The sequence below is a fragment of the Mytilus californianus genome, unplaced genomic scaffold (genome assembly GCF_021869535.1).
Source record: "Mytilus californianus isolate M0D057914Y unplaced genomic scaffold, xbMytCali1.0.p SCAF_13, whole genome shotgun sequence".
Lineage (NCBI taxonomy): Eukaryota > Metazoa > Mollusca > Bivalvia > Mytilida > Mytilidae > Mytilus > Mytilus californianus.
This window is the reverse complement of record NW_026262615.1, coordinates 8,774,739-8,792,946: the sequence shown is the minus strand read 5'-3', so window position 1 is coordinate 8,792,946 and position 18,208 is coordinate 8,774,739. Positions and strand designations below refer to the sequence as shown.

The 18,208-nt window shown below is 32.9% G+C and overlaps 2 protein-coding genes across 4 annotated transcripts in view; one reads left to right on the top strand and one right to left on the bottom strand.

Annotated features, from left to right (window-relative positions):
* Nucleotides 1–2,659, bottom strand: part of LOC127723126 (peroxisomal acyl-coenzyme A oxidase 1-like) — a 33,777-nt gene extending 31,118 nt beyond the window's left edge. The window contains exon 1 of the mRNA XM_052229619.1: nucleotides 2,486–2,659. Coding sequence (XP_052085579.1) covers nucleotides 2,486–2,606 — 121 coding nt within the window. The 5' untranslated portion in view covers nucleotides 2,607–2,659. The remainder of the gene's footprint in view (nucleotides 1–2,485) is intronic.
* A 230-nt stretch (nucleotides 2,660–2,889) lies between these two features.
* The window catches only part of LOC127723122 (X-ray repair cross-complementing protein 5-like), a 75,526-nt gene continuing 60,207 nt past the window's right edge, over nucleotides 2,890–18,208 (top strand). The window contains exons 1-7 of one of the 3 annotated variants that reach the window (XM_052229616.1): nucleotides 2,890–2,922; nucleotides 5,088–5,201; nucleotides 9,046–9,229; nucleotides 9,686–9,734; nucleotides 10,459–10,584; nucleotides 13,190–13,345; nucleotides 18,018–18,132. In XM_052229616.1, the coding sequence (XP_052085576.1) occupies nucleotides 2,908–2,922; nucleotides 5,088–5,201; nucleotides 9,046–9,229; nucleotides 9,686–9,734; nucleotides 10,459–10,584; nucleotides 13,190–13,345; nucleotides 18,018–18,132 (759 nt within the window). In that variant the 5' untranslated portion in view covers nucleotides 2,890–2,907. Of the gene's footprint in view, nucleotides 2,923–5,087; nucleotides 5,202–9,045; nucleotides 9,230–9,685; nucleotides 9,735–10,458; nucleotides 10,585–10,693; nucleotides 10,707–10,942; nucleotides 10,950–13,189; nucleotides 13,346–18,017; nucleotides 18,133–18,208 lie in introns of those variants that run through there. The other 2 variants (XM_052229617.1, XM_052229618.1) reach the window with 2 other exon arrangements.

Genomic DNA, 18,208 nt, shown 5'->3' with positions numbered 1-18,208 from the left:
AATTAAGTGACCCATTAAGTGCAGGGCTTCACCTGACAGCTTTGGTGTCAAACACATTGTTAATTAACACAAATAACCTTTGCTTTATGTCATAAATAATTTGTGTATTTCAAAAATGTTTCAGTTACTTCCCCTTTTTTATCACCTTTTCACAATATATTCCTTAAATTTATTGGTTTTTTTTCTAAAAAAAATAAAAATAAAACAAATTGAATGCAAATGCATATCAGAATATTACTTTTAATTATTTTTAACCTGAAAACACTTCAAATATAAATATTTTGAAAATTATTTTTTTCATCTTTACTTCCATTAATTGATCTATCAAGTGCATTCAAATAATAATTCAAATTTTCATTGAAAGAGGACAACTTTTATTTTTAGAAGCAATAAGTGGGGGAGAGGCATTTAAAAAAGGGCATCCAATTTTTCAAAGCACCAGTTTTAAGTGGGGTCATTCAAAATATATTGATTTAAAAAGGAAAATTTACAAAATTTAGGTTTTTCACAGAAATCTATAACCAGGATATATTTTACATTTCCAGGATAATTTTTTTTAAATTCCACACAAAATTCTGGTTTATGTTTCCCTGTTTAAAGTAAGATGGGATCCCGGTTTCAGACAGTTATCCCAATGGGATCCCAGTTTCGTATATTTATCTTGCTTCAACTGGGATTGGATCCCAGCTTGAGACAGATATCCCAATGGGATCCCAGTTTCAGACATATATCCCGAATGGGATCCCAGTTTCAGATATTTATCCCGAAATGGAATCCCGACTTCTGAGGCCCATCCCGGCTTATCCCGCTAATTTTACCGGGATTTGACTGGGATCCCGATAGATCCCGTTTTCATTTTCTCTTGGGGAACCTTCTGGTACAATTTCATCCATTGTCATAGAGATCCATTTACTTAAACTAAAGTTATTGTCCGGAACCAAATGTGTCTTCGGACAACAACAGCGACATGATTGCATTACTCGAAAGCAAATTTTTTACTTATTCCCCATTTCCATTCTGAATTTTATTTTGCTGTAGTATAAAAACTTGAAAAGTAAGCTAATAAAACAAAATGCAAAAATGACATAAAACTGACTCTGAATTAGTACATGAAATTGATGTAGAAACCCACAAACAGAAGATGATCAGGAATACATTTATACTGCTGAGCAGTGTTCTCCCCTCAAATTTTAAATAGCATCCTAGAAAATAGCAAAATCTTTAGATTATCAACTTAACAATCCTATTTATGGTTCCTTAAGCTTAGATCAAAATGAAAACCCTGATCAAATCATTATTCTAAACAGGCTCACTGTAAATTCAAACTCTTCTTTTAACAATCAAAATGATCCTCTTGCTGATCACATATATATGAGATGCAGGAAACTGGGAATACAATATAAACATCCAGCTAATTTAGAAAGTAAAAATAATTCAACAAAGAGAAAGTGTTGTTTGCAATACTAAATAAAAAAAAAACAGCTACAACTTTTAGATATTGATGAAAAAGATATTCCAAATCCTCCAACTTTTCATGAAAACCAACAAAAAATTAATTTAATAAAGTTATGGATTGTATAACAGTATTAATAGTTTTGAAATTAAACAAATGTCTTATTGTTTTAGATTTTGTAAAATTTGCGAAGAAAGAAAAATGGATTTAAAATGGCACAAGATAATGAATTTAAGCATTGTTTTTTAGATAAATCACCAATAAATTTATTTTCAGCAGAAAACAATATGGACAATAAGGGTGCAACCATTTAGCTTCAAAAGGGCAGGGGTATGATTTTTTGTTTGAGTTAAGATTGTTTTTCACGCAAAGGGCTTCAATGCTATCAATCAAAATTACTTGGTCAAAAAATAACACTAGAAGGTATGGGGATAATCTGGATTCAGAATATTTTTTTTGTCCTCTGCTTGATTAGAATTTTTTTTTTCATCAATTTGGGAATCAGAATATTTTTGAAGAAAAAAAAAACATACTCCTTTCTGCCTTTTGAAGTTCAATGATCGTTCCCTTAACAGTTTCCATCTGAACTTATTATTCTATTTTAGACAAAAACTATAACATTCGTCCTGAACATGCATGACATATTTGCCACTGGACGTTAAGCAAACCAACAATCAATCAATATGTAGGACATAGTCTTGGTAAGCTGGCATTCAAGGTAGCGCCTTCCTCATATTAAGGGAAAATCAATGGTGATATTACTAAAAAAAAACAAGGATTTGTATATATAGTAAGATCTTACTATAGTCTATACAAATTCTTGAAAAAAACAGAAACAAAATAACAGAATATTACAATAAAATATTTTAATTGGCATCTTTCATTCAGGCTTGATATCAAATTTAGATCACATCTTTTAAGTCATGTCACGTTCTACCTGGCCTTGATCATTTAAAACCTTCATATGTAATGTAATGTCATGTACAATGTTCTATTTAATGACCTTTTCCTAAAATTACTAAAAAAACTTACGTAAAAATCTTTTCCTTTTCAACCTGTCACGCCCTCCTATCATAAATTCTGCTAAATTCTCAACATCGAATGTAGCCTTAGATCTTTCTCTTGCCAAATCTGGGGTAACATTCTGTGACATCTTGGATTCTTGCTCTCTGTTCCTTCAGTGGTGGGATGTCTGTTATCCGGGTCTGAATGGACAATCTCAAAATGGATTTTGGAATGCTAGTCGTTTCGTACCTGTTAGGTAATTAACATTCTAATCGTTTATGTTGATCTTTTATGAGATAAAAAAAAATATTTCGAGTATGTGTCTTCATATATTTGATAAAGATGTATGTATTGATCAAACTGATAAACAGCTAGATAAATAGGAATGATCAGGAACGGGTCGACGAGAAGGGTTATAGACATCACCACCGGAAGTACACATTTTGATCATGGCGGCAAATAAGGTTGTCAACATAATATAATGCAAACTCCCCATTCTTTGAGTTATTAGAATGTGTCAATCATTAAAACAATGATAAACATTTTAACCAATCAACACAAAACACGAAAAAAACAAATAATGCAATAATATTGGCCTATTTTTTTATTAGGGTTTTTTTTGTCAAGTAAGCAAGTATGATAAATGTTTATTTTTGTTAATATGTTATGTAGAGTTGGACATGATATGTACAAATTAACATGTTTGAAATAGTAATCATGAGCTTTGTAGAGCTATTAAGGTAGATGGGGTGTCTAAATTAAAATCCATAGAACTTTTTAATAATTTGTCAAAATGTAGCTTAGTATGCCTTTTTCAAAAAATATAATAAAAAATAAAAAAGTATGGGTCACCAGGCTTTTTTCCATGCTACAGGTTGTGCTAATTTTTCAGATTTTGTATGGAAAATCCAATTGTGTTTGATAAAAGAAAACGACAAATAAAATAGGAGAAAATAGCTCTTATTCATTTTTTTGTAATATGCTTTCTGATAAGAAAAGGAAAAAATAGGGTCACCAGACTCGTTTTTTTGATACATTATAAAATAGGTAGATTCACAACACTATTATAAAATTACTTTATATTAGTGATCTCCCCTTATTTCTGAGTTGCCTTCCCTTATGTAGGAAAGTTGAAAAAAATTGATTAAATCACAAAATTCTGTATTTTTGTAAAATACAGCCATAAATATGATAAAACACATAATTTTCAATGTTAACACTAAAAAGTCTTACACATGAATTACATACTACTCTCGAAATTTGCAGATTTCTTTTAAAACAAGACCAATATGGCAGTTCCGGGATCCGGTTTTTAGTTGAATCTGTCATGTGACTTCCATCACCACATGACATGACCAAAATGTAGGCATCATCACTTCCAAAACGGGTGAAAAGTTTGATTTTATATTGCACAAAATATTTGGGAAATTTATATCTATAAATAAGCTGGTCACCCTCCCTCAGTCGTACGGGAATGAAGATTTGTACTTACGGAACATGAATTTTCTATACTACCCTACAGAATGATGATTATGAAAGTGCTGGAAACTTTTAATAGAGCAGGGATACAGGCGCGTCTTCTATCTGGTAAATGACGTCATAAAGGTATGCGAAATTGATGATCTTTTCCGGTGAAAGACATGATTCCAGAAATGACGTATTGTCATCTGCTGTTTTTTCAAAATCCAAGATGGAGGGAGACACACAAGCCACCTTATCAGACTTGATTTTTAAGAACAAATAAAACTTATAAGCACACTTGACAGAATGCACATTTCACAATTTATGCATGAACTACTGGTTTTAAACACTTGTTCCGATTACATTGACCAATCTCTAGTTGATTTTTGTCTCACCGCGGAGTCAAAAAGCGAGACCTAGGTATGCTGTTTCCGATGTAGTCAACAATGCACAATGTTTTATTTGTTATTAGTCAGTTTATGGGGAACCACAAGTGGTAGGTCTGATATTTATTACAAAGTTGTACAAGCATTGGCACCTTTCATTTCCATTGAGATTGTTTGGCCCTGTACCTTTAGTCACCCTGTACCTTTAGTCACCCATTACCTTTAGTCACCCTGTACCTTTAGTCATGGTTGTTGGCTGAATATTTTGCACAATTTGTATGTTTAAGGTATATTAATTTCAACAATTGCATTTTACTATTAAAATAACAAAAGTTGAAACATATCTCTGTGTTCATGGTATTAATTTACTTAACAGTTTATTATGAATAAATTACACCTCTTGACCCAATGTCAATTATTGTAAATTACGTCATTGAACAATCGTTTGTGTACATGTTATCTTTAATAAGGTGTTGATTTTTTACATGTATTCTTTGAAACATCCATATACATGATAAAAACTTTATTGAAATTTACTGCTTCCAAATTCTGAACTATCCACAAGGGAGACAACATGAAAATCCATAATAATCCAATCAGAATTGAAGGTTGTTCTTATTGCAATCTGGATCAATGTGCAGTTTCAACTATGGCTACTCTCCAAAATTATAGAATAGATTATAATTTATGACTAAAATCTTTACAGGAGTTATATTTTATAGCATGCCTTTGCTTTAGTTATACTCATCCTTTAACAATACCTCATTTTGTTTGTGCTCTAGGAAGCCATTGCTATAGTTTTAGATGTTGGACCCTCCATGAATAATGCTCCACCGGGAGAGGAGACATTTTTACAGACCGCTATTGATGCCATCACAAGGATTCTGCAGAGAAAGGTATACTTAAGATTTATAAAAAGTATGTGAGTGTACAAGACCCTCTATATTTAAAAAAGGACCGATTGTTATACGACTGCAAAAAAATTTTTGTGGTTGTATATTGGTATGACGTTGGCGTCGTCGTTGTCAACGGCGTCGTCCGAAGACACATTGGCTTTCGCACTCTAACTTTAGTTTAAGTGAATGGATCTCTATGAAATTTTACCACAAGGTTCAATACCACAAAAGGAAGGTTGGGATTGATTTTGGGGGTTATGGTACCAACAGTAAAGAAATTAGGGGCCAAAAATAAGCATTTTTGTAACTTCCAGACATAACTTGTGTGTTAGTGTATGGATCTCTCTGACATTGTACCACAAGGTTCCATATCACTAAAGGAATGCTGGGATTGATTTTGGGGGTAATTGCCTCAAAATATTAGGAAATAGGGGCCAAAAAAGGGGCAAAAACAAGCATTTTTCTAGTTTCATGACAATAACTTGTGTTCAAGTGTATGGATCTCTCTGAAATTGTACTGCAAGGTACCATACCACAAAGGGAAGGCTGGGATTGATGATGGGGGTAATTGCCTCAATATTTTAGGAATTAGGGGCCAAAAAGGGGCAAAAAACAAGCATTTCTATAGTTTCAGCAGTCTTCACACTGAACCACAGGCCCAGCAGCCCAGGCTTGTAAAATTGCTCTAGGGCCTGTAAAAATCATATCTACAGGCCAACAGAATCTAACTAAATTTTTCCAAAAATTTACTTCTGGGCCTGTAGATCTAAAAGTTTATCGTGAAGACTGTTTCAGGACAATAACTTGTGTGTTAGTGTATGGATCTTTCTGAAATTGTACTACAAGGTTCCATATCACAAAGGGAAAGCTGGAATTGAGTTTGGGGGTAATTGCCCTAAATGTTTAGGAATTTGGGGCCAAAAAGGGGCCAAAAAATACATTTTTCTAGTTTCCAGACAATAACTTGTGTTCAAGTGTATGGATCTCTCTGAAATTGTACTGCAAGGTACCATACCACAAAGGGAAGGCTGGGATTGAGTTTGGGGGTGATGAATCATAAGGGGGTTCAAAAAATTTGGGGGGGGATTTTTTTTTTTTTTCCTTTTTTTTCTTTTAAAATTTTCCATTTTAAGTTGGTTATTTCTGATTTATATTTAAAAGCAAATAATAATGATATGGTAGGAGATACACACCAAACAGGATGTGTAAATTATTATATAATAAGTATTGTGCAATAGCAAGAAATTTTCAATTGCACAGTATTGCACAATAGCAAGAAATCTTTAATTGCGCAATAGCAAGAAATCTTCAATTGCACAGTATTGCGCAATAGCAAGAAATATCCAATAGCACAATATTGCGCAATAACAAGAAATTGTCAATTGTACAGTATTGCGCAATAGCAAGAAATATTTAATTGCACAGTATTGTGCAAAAGAAGATACTTCGTATAAATTGCTTATTTCTTGACCAATTTCAATGGGGTTTTATTCTTGAATTCTTGGGGTTCTTTAATATGCTGAATCTAACTGTGTATTTAGTTTTTGGATTTTGGGCCCCGTTTTTAAATTGGTCCACATTGAGGTCCAAAGGGTCCAAAATTAAACTTTGTTTGATTTCATCAAAAATTGAATTATTGGGGTTCTTTGATATGCCGAATCTAACCGTGTATTTAGATTCTTAATTTTTGGTTCCGTTTTCAAATTGGTTTACATTAAGGTCCAAAGGATCCAAAATTAAACTTAGTTTGATTTTAACAAAAATTGAATTCTTAGGGTTCTTTGATATGCTGAATCTAAACATGTATTTAGATTTTTGGTTATGGGCCCAGTTTTCAAGTTGGTCCAAATCGGGGTCCAAAATTAAACTTTGTTTGATTTCAACAAAAATTGAACATATGGGGTTCTTTGATATGCTGAATCTAACCATGTATTTAGATTTTTGGGCCCCGTTATCAACTTTGTCCACATTGAGGTCAAAAGGGTCCAAAATTAAACTTTGTTTGATTTCATCCAGTGATATTGTTTGCCTCAAATTACAGCCGAAATTCGGGTTTTTCCCCTAGAGAAAATTCCCAATTACTAAAAAAAATGGCTTAAAATTCCTCCCAAAAAGTTTTACATTTTCCCCAATCAGTGATAGCATTGGTAGGAATGTTTGTAAATATCGTATTCATGCTATTATTTTGATATTAGAAAGCACTTTTGAGATCCGGTTTTCTGATCAGAATCATCATGGTGTTTGTAACACATGTGGTTTTCAATGCATTAAGTACCATCATTGCTTCTGTTTCTTTCCCCTCTTCGAAAAGTACCTTTCAGGTTGAAAATGTCTGACAACCAAAATATACATGAAAAAACAGTGCAAAAAAGACTGCAAAGGTCAGCAAAAAATCGTAGATGCGTTTAGAATAAAATATACAAATTTCCCAATTTCAATAAAAAATATGCATTTTTCCCAAAAATAGACAACAATATCACTGTCATCAAAATTTGAATTCTTGGGGTTCTTTGATATGCTGAATCTAACCATGTATTTAGATTTTGGATATTGGACCATAATAGGTGAATGTCCAATTTAAATTTTTTAAGTTCTTAGACCACATTCATTCTGTGTCAGAAACCTATGCTGTGTCAAATATTTAATCACAATCCAAATGCAAAGCTGTATCATGCTTGAATGTTGTGTTCATACTTGCCCCAACTGTTCAGGGTTCGACCTCTGCGGTTGTATCAAGCTGCGCCCTGCGGAGCATATTATTTTATACATGTAATTACACAACAACAATCTAGTAGACTATTTATTTGTTTAAATATGGTAAAAACTGATGATATAGAATAAAAGTTGAACCAAGATCTTTACATATTGAGCTATTCAGTATCAATCAATATACATGTATTTTTTTACTAAAGTTATTAAAAAGAAGTTATAATTGACTAATGTTTTCTCAGTGGGATAGCTAATTAACCCAAGACTTTGCCTTGACCAAAAAATGTAACCTTGGAGTTGGGCAATAATTACATGGAAGTCTAAAAAGCTGTAAAAGTAATGATAATGGCAAGAAATTATCTGGTTAGTGAACAAAAGCTGACTCGGAAATAACCTGATGTATGGTGTAAAGGAAGTGTTAGTCTCCTCCCCATCATCATGATTGTCATCTCAATCAGCAGACTAACAAAATGTACATAAAATAACAACTCTAAAATACATGTGTGATAAATAATAAAAATCAGTTCAGGTAAAACAAACAAAAACACAAAAAATAACATATTCAACAATTCTTGCAGTAACCTCAAGCAAGCTCAAAGCACATACTGTGGATTCATTTATTATTGTGGATACCAATTTTAGTGGATAAGGGATGATACAATTTTCATGGATATTTGATTTTATGGTTTTGACAAATAGATATAAGAAGATGTGGTATGACTGCCAAAGTGACAACTCTCCATCCAATTCACAATTTGTCAAGGTAAACCATTATAGGTCAAAGTACGGCTTTCAACAGGGAGCCTTGGCTCACACAGAACAGCAAGCTTTAAAGGGCCCCAAAAATGACAAGTGTAAAATCATTCAAACAGGAAAACCAACGGTCTAATCTTTATAAAAAAAAATGTCTGCATGGAATAAAATTGAGAATGGAAATGGGGAATGTGTCAAAGAGACAACAACCCCGAAGCTTATTTGCAAATTTGTACTTTCGTTGAACATTTAAATTTGTGGTTTACTTATATACATATACTAACAAAATCAACAGAAAGTGTTATAAGTAAGAATAAAATCCCAGTCAGTGATATTTCATAATTTATAAAATTAGTCATATTTGAATATTTGAATATTTTAGATGTTTTCCGAATCCAAGGATGAAATAGCATTGATATTATTTGGGACACCTGATACAGATAATCCATTGGCTGACGGAGAATGTTACGAGAATATAACGATTGCACAGCCCATGGATGTAGCCAGCTTTGAACTGTTGGAGACTGTACAGAATAACATACAGTCCACGGATGTCTCGGCTGACTGTATCCTTGTTCAGATCATGTGTTTTATGTTTTGGGTTTTGTTATTTAGGGATTTTGTGTTATGAATTAAACACCTCATTCCCTCTTCAATTTTTGCATCAAATTTGAAAAGTTGAATTTGTCATTACGCACATTCATTCAAAAGAATAACCAATGCTTTCTTGCCATAGGTTTGGTGGTTATTTCGGGTGGAATATCCAACTTTAAAATAGTAGGGAATGTTTCTACTATTGAGCAAAATATCAAAAGTTGGAAAAATTATTTTCTTAGAATTTTTACTAATTGAATTATATCCCTTTACTTAACTTAAATATCCATAGATAACCCACAACCAATGTAAAAAATTGAATAAAATTTAATGGATTATTCCTTCCTACCCTCACACATCCATTTTAATGATATTATTTGTAAACCCCATTTCACAAATAATCAAAGCTCTTCCTTAACTGGTTTTAGTTGTTGATGCTTTGATTGTAGCATTGGACCATCTTGTCAGTTCAACACAGTAAGTTAATACAATAAACTCAAAAACAGTCAAACAAATCTGTATAAATAGTTTCAATATGAACACATTGTTGAAAAACGTTATCAACCAAGGCCACAACAAACAATCTAGGAGGTCAGAGTGAAAAATTGCATTTTAATCCAGTTTGTGATCATCAACCCAACAAAATAGCATATCCATGCTTAGATATTAGATAAAACCAACTAAAATTCATATACAAATATAAATTGTCACAAATATACAAATAAAGATACAAGGAAGTCAGGAGTCATCCCAACGAGATTGATTTTCTCGCTTGAGCTGGTACTGATAAAGTGAAAAAAGCAATCGAGTTGAGATTACCAATGATAATCTGTTTATCGTTATTTTACCTATGATGACGTTGTTAATTTCATTGACAACTGCAGGTGTGCCCTTAGTTTCTAGCGATAATTTTTCATATCACTCTACTGTGCTGAGAAAGGAAATTATCAGTTAGTAAGATCAAAGGAAAATTTCGTAAAATAGCAATAAATGAACCTACAACAACCACTGAACTACAGGCTCCTGACTTAGAACAGGCACATAAAGTATATTTGCTGGTGCAAAACCTTTCCCCTAGCCTGGGTGAAGTCTGCAGAGAAGGCTGAAAAATGGAATAGCAAATTTACATTATTTTACAATTATATGAGCATTTTATGCTTTTATTGGGTAGCTGTTTTTAACCTGTGTATTTACTTTTTAGAGGAAAGAAAGGGTTCTGTATGAAGAGGTTGATCCTGATATCTGACTTGGGTGGAGAATTTGGTGATGATCAGATAGATACTGTTGTAGCTGGAATCAAGAACTCTGGCACAGAACTTAATGTAATGTAAGTATTGATAGTGCAGTAAGTTATAAGAGGGGGAAAGAGGGAGGGGGAGAATTTGGTGATGATCAGATAGATACTGTTGTGGTTGGAATCAAGAACTCTTGCACAGAACTTAATGTAATGTAAGTATTGATAGTGCAGTAAGTTATAAGAGGGGGAAGGAGGGAGGGGAGAATTTGGTGATGATCAGATAGATACTGTTGTGGCTGGAATGAAGAACTCTGGCACAAAACTAAATGTAGTGTAAGTTTTGATAGTGCAGTAAGTTATAAGAGGGGGAAGGAGGGAGGGGGAGAATTTGGTGATGATCAGATAGATACTGTTGTGGTTGGAATCAAGAACTCTGGCACAAAACTTAATGTAATGTAAGTATTGATAGTGCAGTAAGTTATAAGAGGGGGAAGGAGGGAGGGGGAGAATTTGGTGATGATCAGATAGATACTGTTGTGGTTGGAATCAAGAACTCTGGCACAAAACTTAATGTAGTGTAAGTATTAGTGCATGCAGGATTCTATATGGGGAAGGGGAGACAACTTTTGAATAAAAATTTGGAGACCATAAGATAAATTTTAATGGTGCAGCATGTTAAAAGAACACAAGTTTTTTAATAAAACCTAAACCCATAATGTTGTGTACTTAATCAAGAAGTCTGATACAAAAATAATATAGAATATATGATACAAAATGAGGTTTTAAATACAGTTAATTTTATCAATGAAGAGAATGATATTGGTAAAGTGCATTGTTCATTGTATATACTGTTAAAGGTCTAATAGTGACTTAAATTCTCCCTTGACATGCTCGTCCGAAGCATTTCTAAACTAACTTCCTTACTATAAATAAAACAAAAATCCAATACATTGAAATAAACTGAATGTTATAATAATGCATTAGAATGTGACAATAAAAGGAAAACTGACTTATTTTTTTGTACCTTCTGTGAACTAACACCCCAACTATTACTTTATATAGTATACTGGAAAAGCACATTTTAAATTGCCAAAGTATTTCACGTGCAAATATTTATGATATATTTATATCCAAAATCAAGAACTCGTTATACAATTACTCTTACCAGTTATGAACATGCAAATAGTATAAATATAGCACAGGAAAAAACTCCCAAGTTTCAACGAAAAGAAATATATTTTTATTTTACAAATGCATGATTTGATGCATGGTATCGTTTACTCATATCACTTTTATCAAGAACCAGAAAAAAATTGAATGTTACAGAATTATTCACGACAGATCATTACTGAGTGAATACATATACTGTGGATTCATTTATGGATACCAATTTTAATGGATTGAGGAAAACTAGAATTTAAATGAATATTTGAATTCATGGTCTGCATATATATATTCCTATAAAACATTTGTAATCCATTGAACATTTTAATGAGTAGTTTCCCTGTACCCACCAAAAACCACAAAAATTGGTATCCAATGAATGATAATGCAGCCACAATATACAAAATATACAAAATAAAATGATAAAAAGGGAGATAACAATAATTCTTTTTATGTATCACCTTCTTAACAACAAAAAACAAAAATAAAACAAAATAGCAGTAAGGGCTTATGTTTTGTTATCGTTGCATGATTATTCTGTAATTCTGTAGTTCCGTTTATCCCTCCCAAGTAGTTAAAAAATATTAACAAAAGTACCAAACTCCAAGGTAAATTCAAAAAGGGGGTAATCCATAAAACCAGACAAAATCAAATGTTCGACTTTATCAACAAAGGAAATGAAAGGAAAAGATTTCTGACTTGGTACAGACATTTTCCAACATATTTGGTGGGTTAAACCTGGTTTCATAACCAGCTAAAACTCCCACTTACCTGACATCAAGTATTTTGCTATGGTAGCTTACTAAAAAATTGAGGTGACATAAACTTGAAACTTTGATCACCTATATTCATAATGATATGATCTTTTCAATTTGAATTTATGAATTTTTCAATATGAATATCAGTGTTTTGATCCTGATTTCCTGGTTCACTGGTCATAGATATGTGATCTACAGTGTGAAACCAGTACATCTCAGGTTACCATTATGTAGGAGCAGGATTACCACTATTTTCAAGATGTGGTGTTACTCCTGTAACAATCAATTAAGGGAGAATGTCTTTTGTTCAACTAGCTCACAAGAATAAGATACTTCAAATAACTATAATTGTGTTCAACATTTTTGGTTAAGGTACTGTGGATTCAGTAATATTTGTGGATACCAATTTTCGTGGATAAACCACAAATCTAAATTTCTAACAGTACAAATATCCTATAGGCATATATTGAGGAGACTTTGGGAAAACAACAAAATATCCAAGGAAAATGCCTCTTTTCATAAATCCCATAAAATTGATATCAACAAAAATAAATGAATCCCAGTAGTTTACAATGAATGTTGTGATCACATCAACTTAAAACTTAGTGCAGATGCTCATTATGATGTGAACTATTTGATTATATGACAGATTAAGGTTTGACCCTGATTTCATACTTCACTTAACATGGAAATATGATAATGTGAGTTGGGCATTGTGTCCTTTGGGCACATATTCTTGTTTTAATATTCTTGTAAATTATTTACTTTATTAGTGGACCTTCTATAGAGGAGGATGATGATGATGATGATGCTCCGGGACCTTCGACAGCAAATGGTCATACTAAAGATAAGACTCCACAACAAAGAGCCGGAGAGGCCATGCTGAAACACATTCTACAGGAAGTTGATGGAGAATGTTACAGTTTTAGGTAAGTCTAGTGATACCTTGAAAAAAAGCCTTGTCCTGAACACACATGAAAAATTTGCCACTGGATGTTAAACAACCAACAATCAATTAATCAAGCAAGTCATCTGATTAAATATAAAAATGGAGATGTGGTATGATTGCCAGTGAGATCTTACAATTAAAATTGATTGTAAGTCATACTTAAATAATCATGAATTACAAGTATTTTTACTCGAAAGATGTTTTGTGAAAAGAGCTGCTTGCATTCAGATGAAATATGAATATAAATGTAAGGAGATGTGATACGATTTCTATGAAGCAACTATCCACCAGAGTCTGAATCATGAGGATGTTAACAAGTCTAGGTCTCGTATGGCTGAGAAAAATTTAGTTTAAATTCAATATGTAGGGATGCCTTCAAGCTAGATATTTGAGTTTAAAGTCTTCAAATTAAATATAGATATAAGGAGATTTGATTTGATTGTCAAGGAGACAACTATCCACAAGAGTCTGAAGGATGAGAATGTAAACAGTGGTAGGGCTCTTTATGGCTGACAAAAGTGAAGTATGTCCAGTCCACGATGTTTTACTGATATTGTCGACATCGCGATGTATACTGTATCGTGTCGTTATTGTGTTTACATTGTATCGTATCTATACCTTGTGTTTACATTGTTTACATAGAATACATTGTGATGTTGACAATAGCGAATTAACATTGTGTTTATATTGTATAACAAGTTTTTACCTTTGTGTTTACATCGTTCACATCGTAACATGATATCGTTACTACATTGTATTCATCGCAATGTTAATGATGTCAACGTTGTAAACAGTATATTAGAGTTCTCATAATGTTAATGATGTATCATATCTATACCTTGTGTTTACATAGTATACATTGTGATGTTGACAATAGCAAATAAACATAGTTTTATATTGTATAACAAGTCTATCAGGGTTCGACAATAACGCTTGTCCGATTGTCCGGTACCAGAGGAAAAAAAGGTCGGACAAGTAAAAGCTATATCAAACTTGTCCGACGGGACAAGTTAAATTATTATGCAGAAAATAAATTTAATCCAACTTTGATGAACAAAGTAATTATAACCAAAAAACAAGAAAAGAAGATAAACACCAGTATTAATTTGACGTGTTTACTTGCAATCGATAATTTAAAACTGGTTCTTTGTGAGGTACTTTTTAACAGATAAAAGGCATACTATTCTAGGAAACCAGTCTTACTGATCCGAATCAGCGATGCGCTTTGTAGATAAGGTAACTTTACAAGACAGTTCGTCACCAGCTCGGAAACGATTCGGCTCCAAGTTTAATAGACAGTTTGGCACCGTAGGAGACATATTTAATAGACATGATTAATAGACAGTTTGGCAACACATTAGATATTTCGGGACCAAGACAAATCAGTACCTGTTTTCCTACCTTATTCTGTTGCTTTATAATAAATACCATACCGTAATTTTTTTAACAAAAATATTTTTTAAATAAAAATGAAGAAATTATTTACCATAAAATTCCCAAATCATATTTGATCATATATAGAAGAAAAAAAACAATACTTGCAATTCGGTGACCTATAGTTATTAATTTCTGTGTCATTTGGTCTCTTGCAGAGAGTTGTCTCATTGGCAATCATACCTCATCTTCTTTTTTTTTATTGATTGAATTTGAATAAACTTTTTTTCAACTTAAAAAACCAGGATACAAATCCAATGAGTGGAAATTGACAAGCCTATCAGATGGTGCCTCATGTGTAGAGTCTGATGAGACTTTGGCATTGATAAAAACTAGAACATAAGTCCTGTAACATGACTAGATTCAGTTGTTCTCGACTCATATTTTTAAAAGGTATTTCAAAAGATATAAATCAAATTCTGTTCTATTGTTTTCATTCATTTTGTTCCTTGAATCAACTTAAAATGCAAAAAAGGTTATTATTAAGATTTTTGTTGGACAAGTTACAATTTCATTCGGACAAGTAAGTTTTGGTATGTACTTGTCCTTCTGGACAAGTTGGAAAAAAAGTTATTGTAGAGGCCTGTCTATACCTTTGGGTTCACATCAATCACACCGTAGACATTGCGATGTTGATAATAGTGAGTCGACATCGTGCTTATATTGTATACTAAGTCTATACCTTTGACTTTACATCGTTGACATTGCAGATATCGCGGTGTTGACAATAGCGTGTCAACATTGTTTATATTGTATACAGAGTCAATACCTTTGTGTTTACATCGTTCACATTGTCAACATCGCAATGTAAACAGTATATATCGTAACTACATTGTATACATCGATGTTAACGATGTCAACGATGTAAACAGTATATAAGAGTTGTTACAATGTAAACGATGTTGATAAGATATTGTGTTAACATTGTAAATATCGCGACGTCGACCAGTGTTCCAGCTAGGATTTCAAAAGGGCAGGGAGCCAATCATGAAAAGGGCATGTCAAACATTGTCTGATGTAAACTGCAGGGGTTTCAGCTAGGAGTATTTTGGGTAACAGTAAGGGACCAAGGACGTATATTACAAGCTATATATATATGCCCTAGTCCTCAGTCAAGGACAATGATCTTTGAAGGCCTTAGGCATGCTACAAATGTAGGCAGTCATGGTATGATTTTACTGGTGTGATGCTTAAGTATGAAGATAAGAACAAGGATCGGGAAATTTAGTTCACGATTTCTGTTATTTTGAGGGGACATCCTGATCAACAAAAGTCGGGTTCCTCTTTTTTTCAAAGCAAGGAATCACAGCATAAATGAAATTGTGACGACCATTTCACTGCATATTCAATATCCCTGTAAAAACATTTTAAACTCAATATTTGGAATTCATTTTTATGAGCTTGGAATGATTAAAAAGACTGTCTATTCTAAATTTATCAAGAGATCACGTTTACTTTCGATTTTTAAACGAAATGAAAACAGGAAGTGACAATTCAAGAGGATAATAAATTTAGAATGAATCCGGATTCATCTACGGATTGGTTTGTGATTTCGTATTTTACATTTAAGTGTCTATTAAATTTATATAAAGATACGTTCACGCAAATGTTAATTAGCTGAGGGTCATAAACTTGCCATAAATATGAAGACAGGTAGAATAATAGTATTTTCATCAAAATATTACGAAAATAAAGGCATGGACTTACAAAAAAGGGCAGGGCGTCAGAAAAAGGGCACAGGGCGGCACTGGGGAAAGGGCGGGCGGACCGCCCTGTGAAAACGACCAAGCTGGAACACTGTCGACTGTATTGTTTTTACATTGTGCACTGGACATGGATGACAAAAGTTTAGTTATGTTTTCATTATTCACTGTCACTGATGCTAACAAAACATGTCTTTTGAACAAGTTTAGTTTTGTGAAATATATTCCGTGAAGTTCGGGACACTAACTAATTAATTAAAAACTCTTCTATCAAGAATGGACAAAGAGACATGTTGAGTGATTGTTGTAAGTTTAACATTAAGTGGCAAATATTTCTTTCATATTCTGGAAGATGAATGTTGAGTAAAAATATCATAAATATTCCGAGGGTTTAAGATTAGTAGCCAGACATTATAATGACTTGTTTCTTTTGTTGCTTTACATCATATAGAGTCGATGTTCCTCTAGGTTTTATTTAAGACAAAGACCCCATGTATTGTATTGAAAAGTTCAGTTAATATGTTGAAGGCAGTACAGAGCCCTATAGTTGCTTACATCCACATCCTTTGATCTCTTGTGGATAGTTGTCTCATTGGACAATCATGCCACATTCAAGATATTAAACTCACACTCCATCTTAAATTCAAAAGATTCTGATTGTTTTCATTCAAATATTTGCTTGTACCTGAACTTATGAAGAGGGGCGTAAAGGGGTGGTATCACGATGAACGAACAATAAAAAAGTTCTTGCACGTTGATCTTTTTACCGATTTCACCAAACACAGTGAATAACAAACCTTTTTCACGGCTGCAAGTGAAATAAAAATGGCAAACACGTTGCACGAAAATAACCCTTTACCACCCTCTATGAACTCTGATCTTTATTTATGAAAATAAGAAAATGTGATACGATTACAAATTGCAATGAGACAATTATCCATAAGAGACCAAAGGGTGTGGATGTAAGTAACTATATTGTGTCAATGTATTTTGTAGCAACAATTGTTCCCCTTTGACTAGTAATTGGCTGAACTGATTTGAAAATCTGAACTAGAATTAATACAAAAATCTACCAGCGATTTGTTTTATATGCATCAAAAATGATAAGTGCTAAACACTGTCTTTGTTTTAATACTTATATTGTACTAGATATGTCCATAGGATAAGAAATGTTTGAGTGAAACCTTGTCACTTCTTGGCTATATAGAAAGCTAGAAGTGAATTAACAGCACCCAAATTTTTTGTTGGTCTATAGGACTTTTATGGATAGATGCCACTAATAGCAACTACATACCACATCTTTATATTTTTATCTGTATATATATATCACTGAATCCACAGAGGATATTCACTGAAGCCTTGACAGCACTGATTTGCAAGTATTTGAAAATCCCTGCTTTGAGATAACATTGGATCACATCAACTTGAAACCTTCATCGACCTTGCTTGTTCTCAGACAGAGAGTCTAAGTTATATTTCAGTGAAGCCTTGTTGATGGTATTTCTATATTTTCAGTGAAGCCTTGCCTGCTCTCAGTTATTTCCAGACCAGACAGATTAGACAGACAGCCTGGAAATGTCAGCTAGAAATCACGTCAAATTTAAAGATCCCTGTCTGTTCTTATGTCAAGGTAGGATGGATGGGCAATAAAATGGATTATCTGATAAATATAAATATTCTGCTTTTAAACGAAGGAACCTCAATGA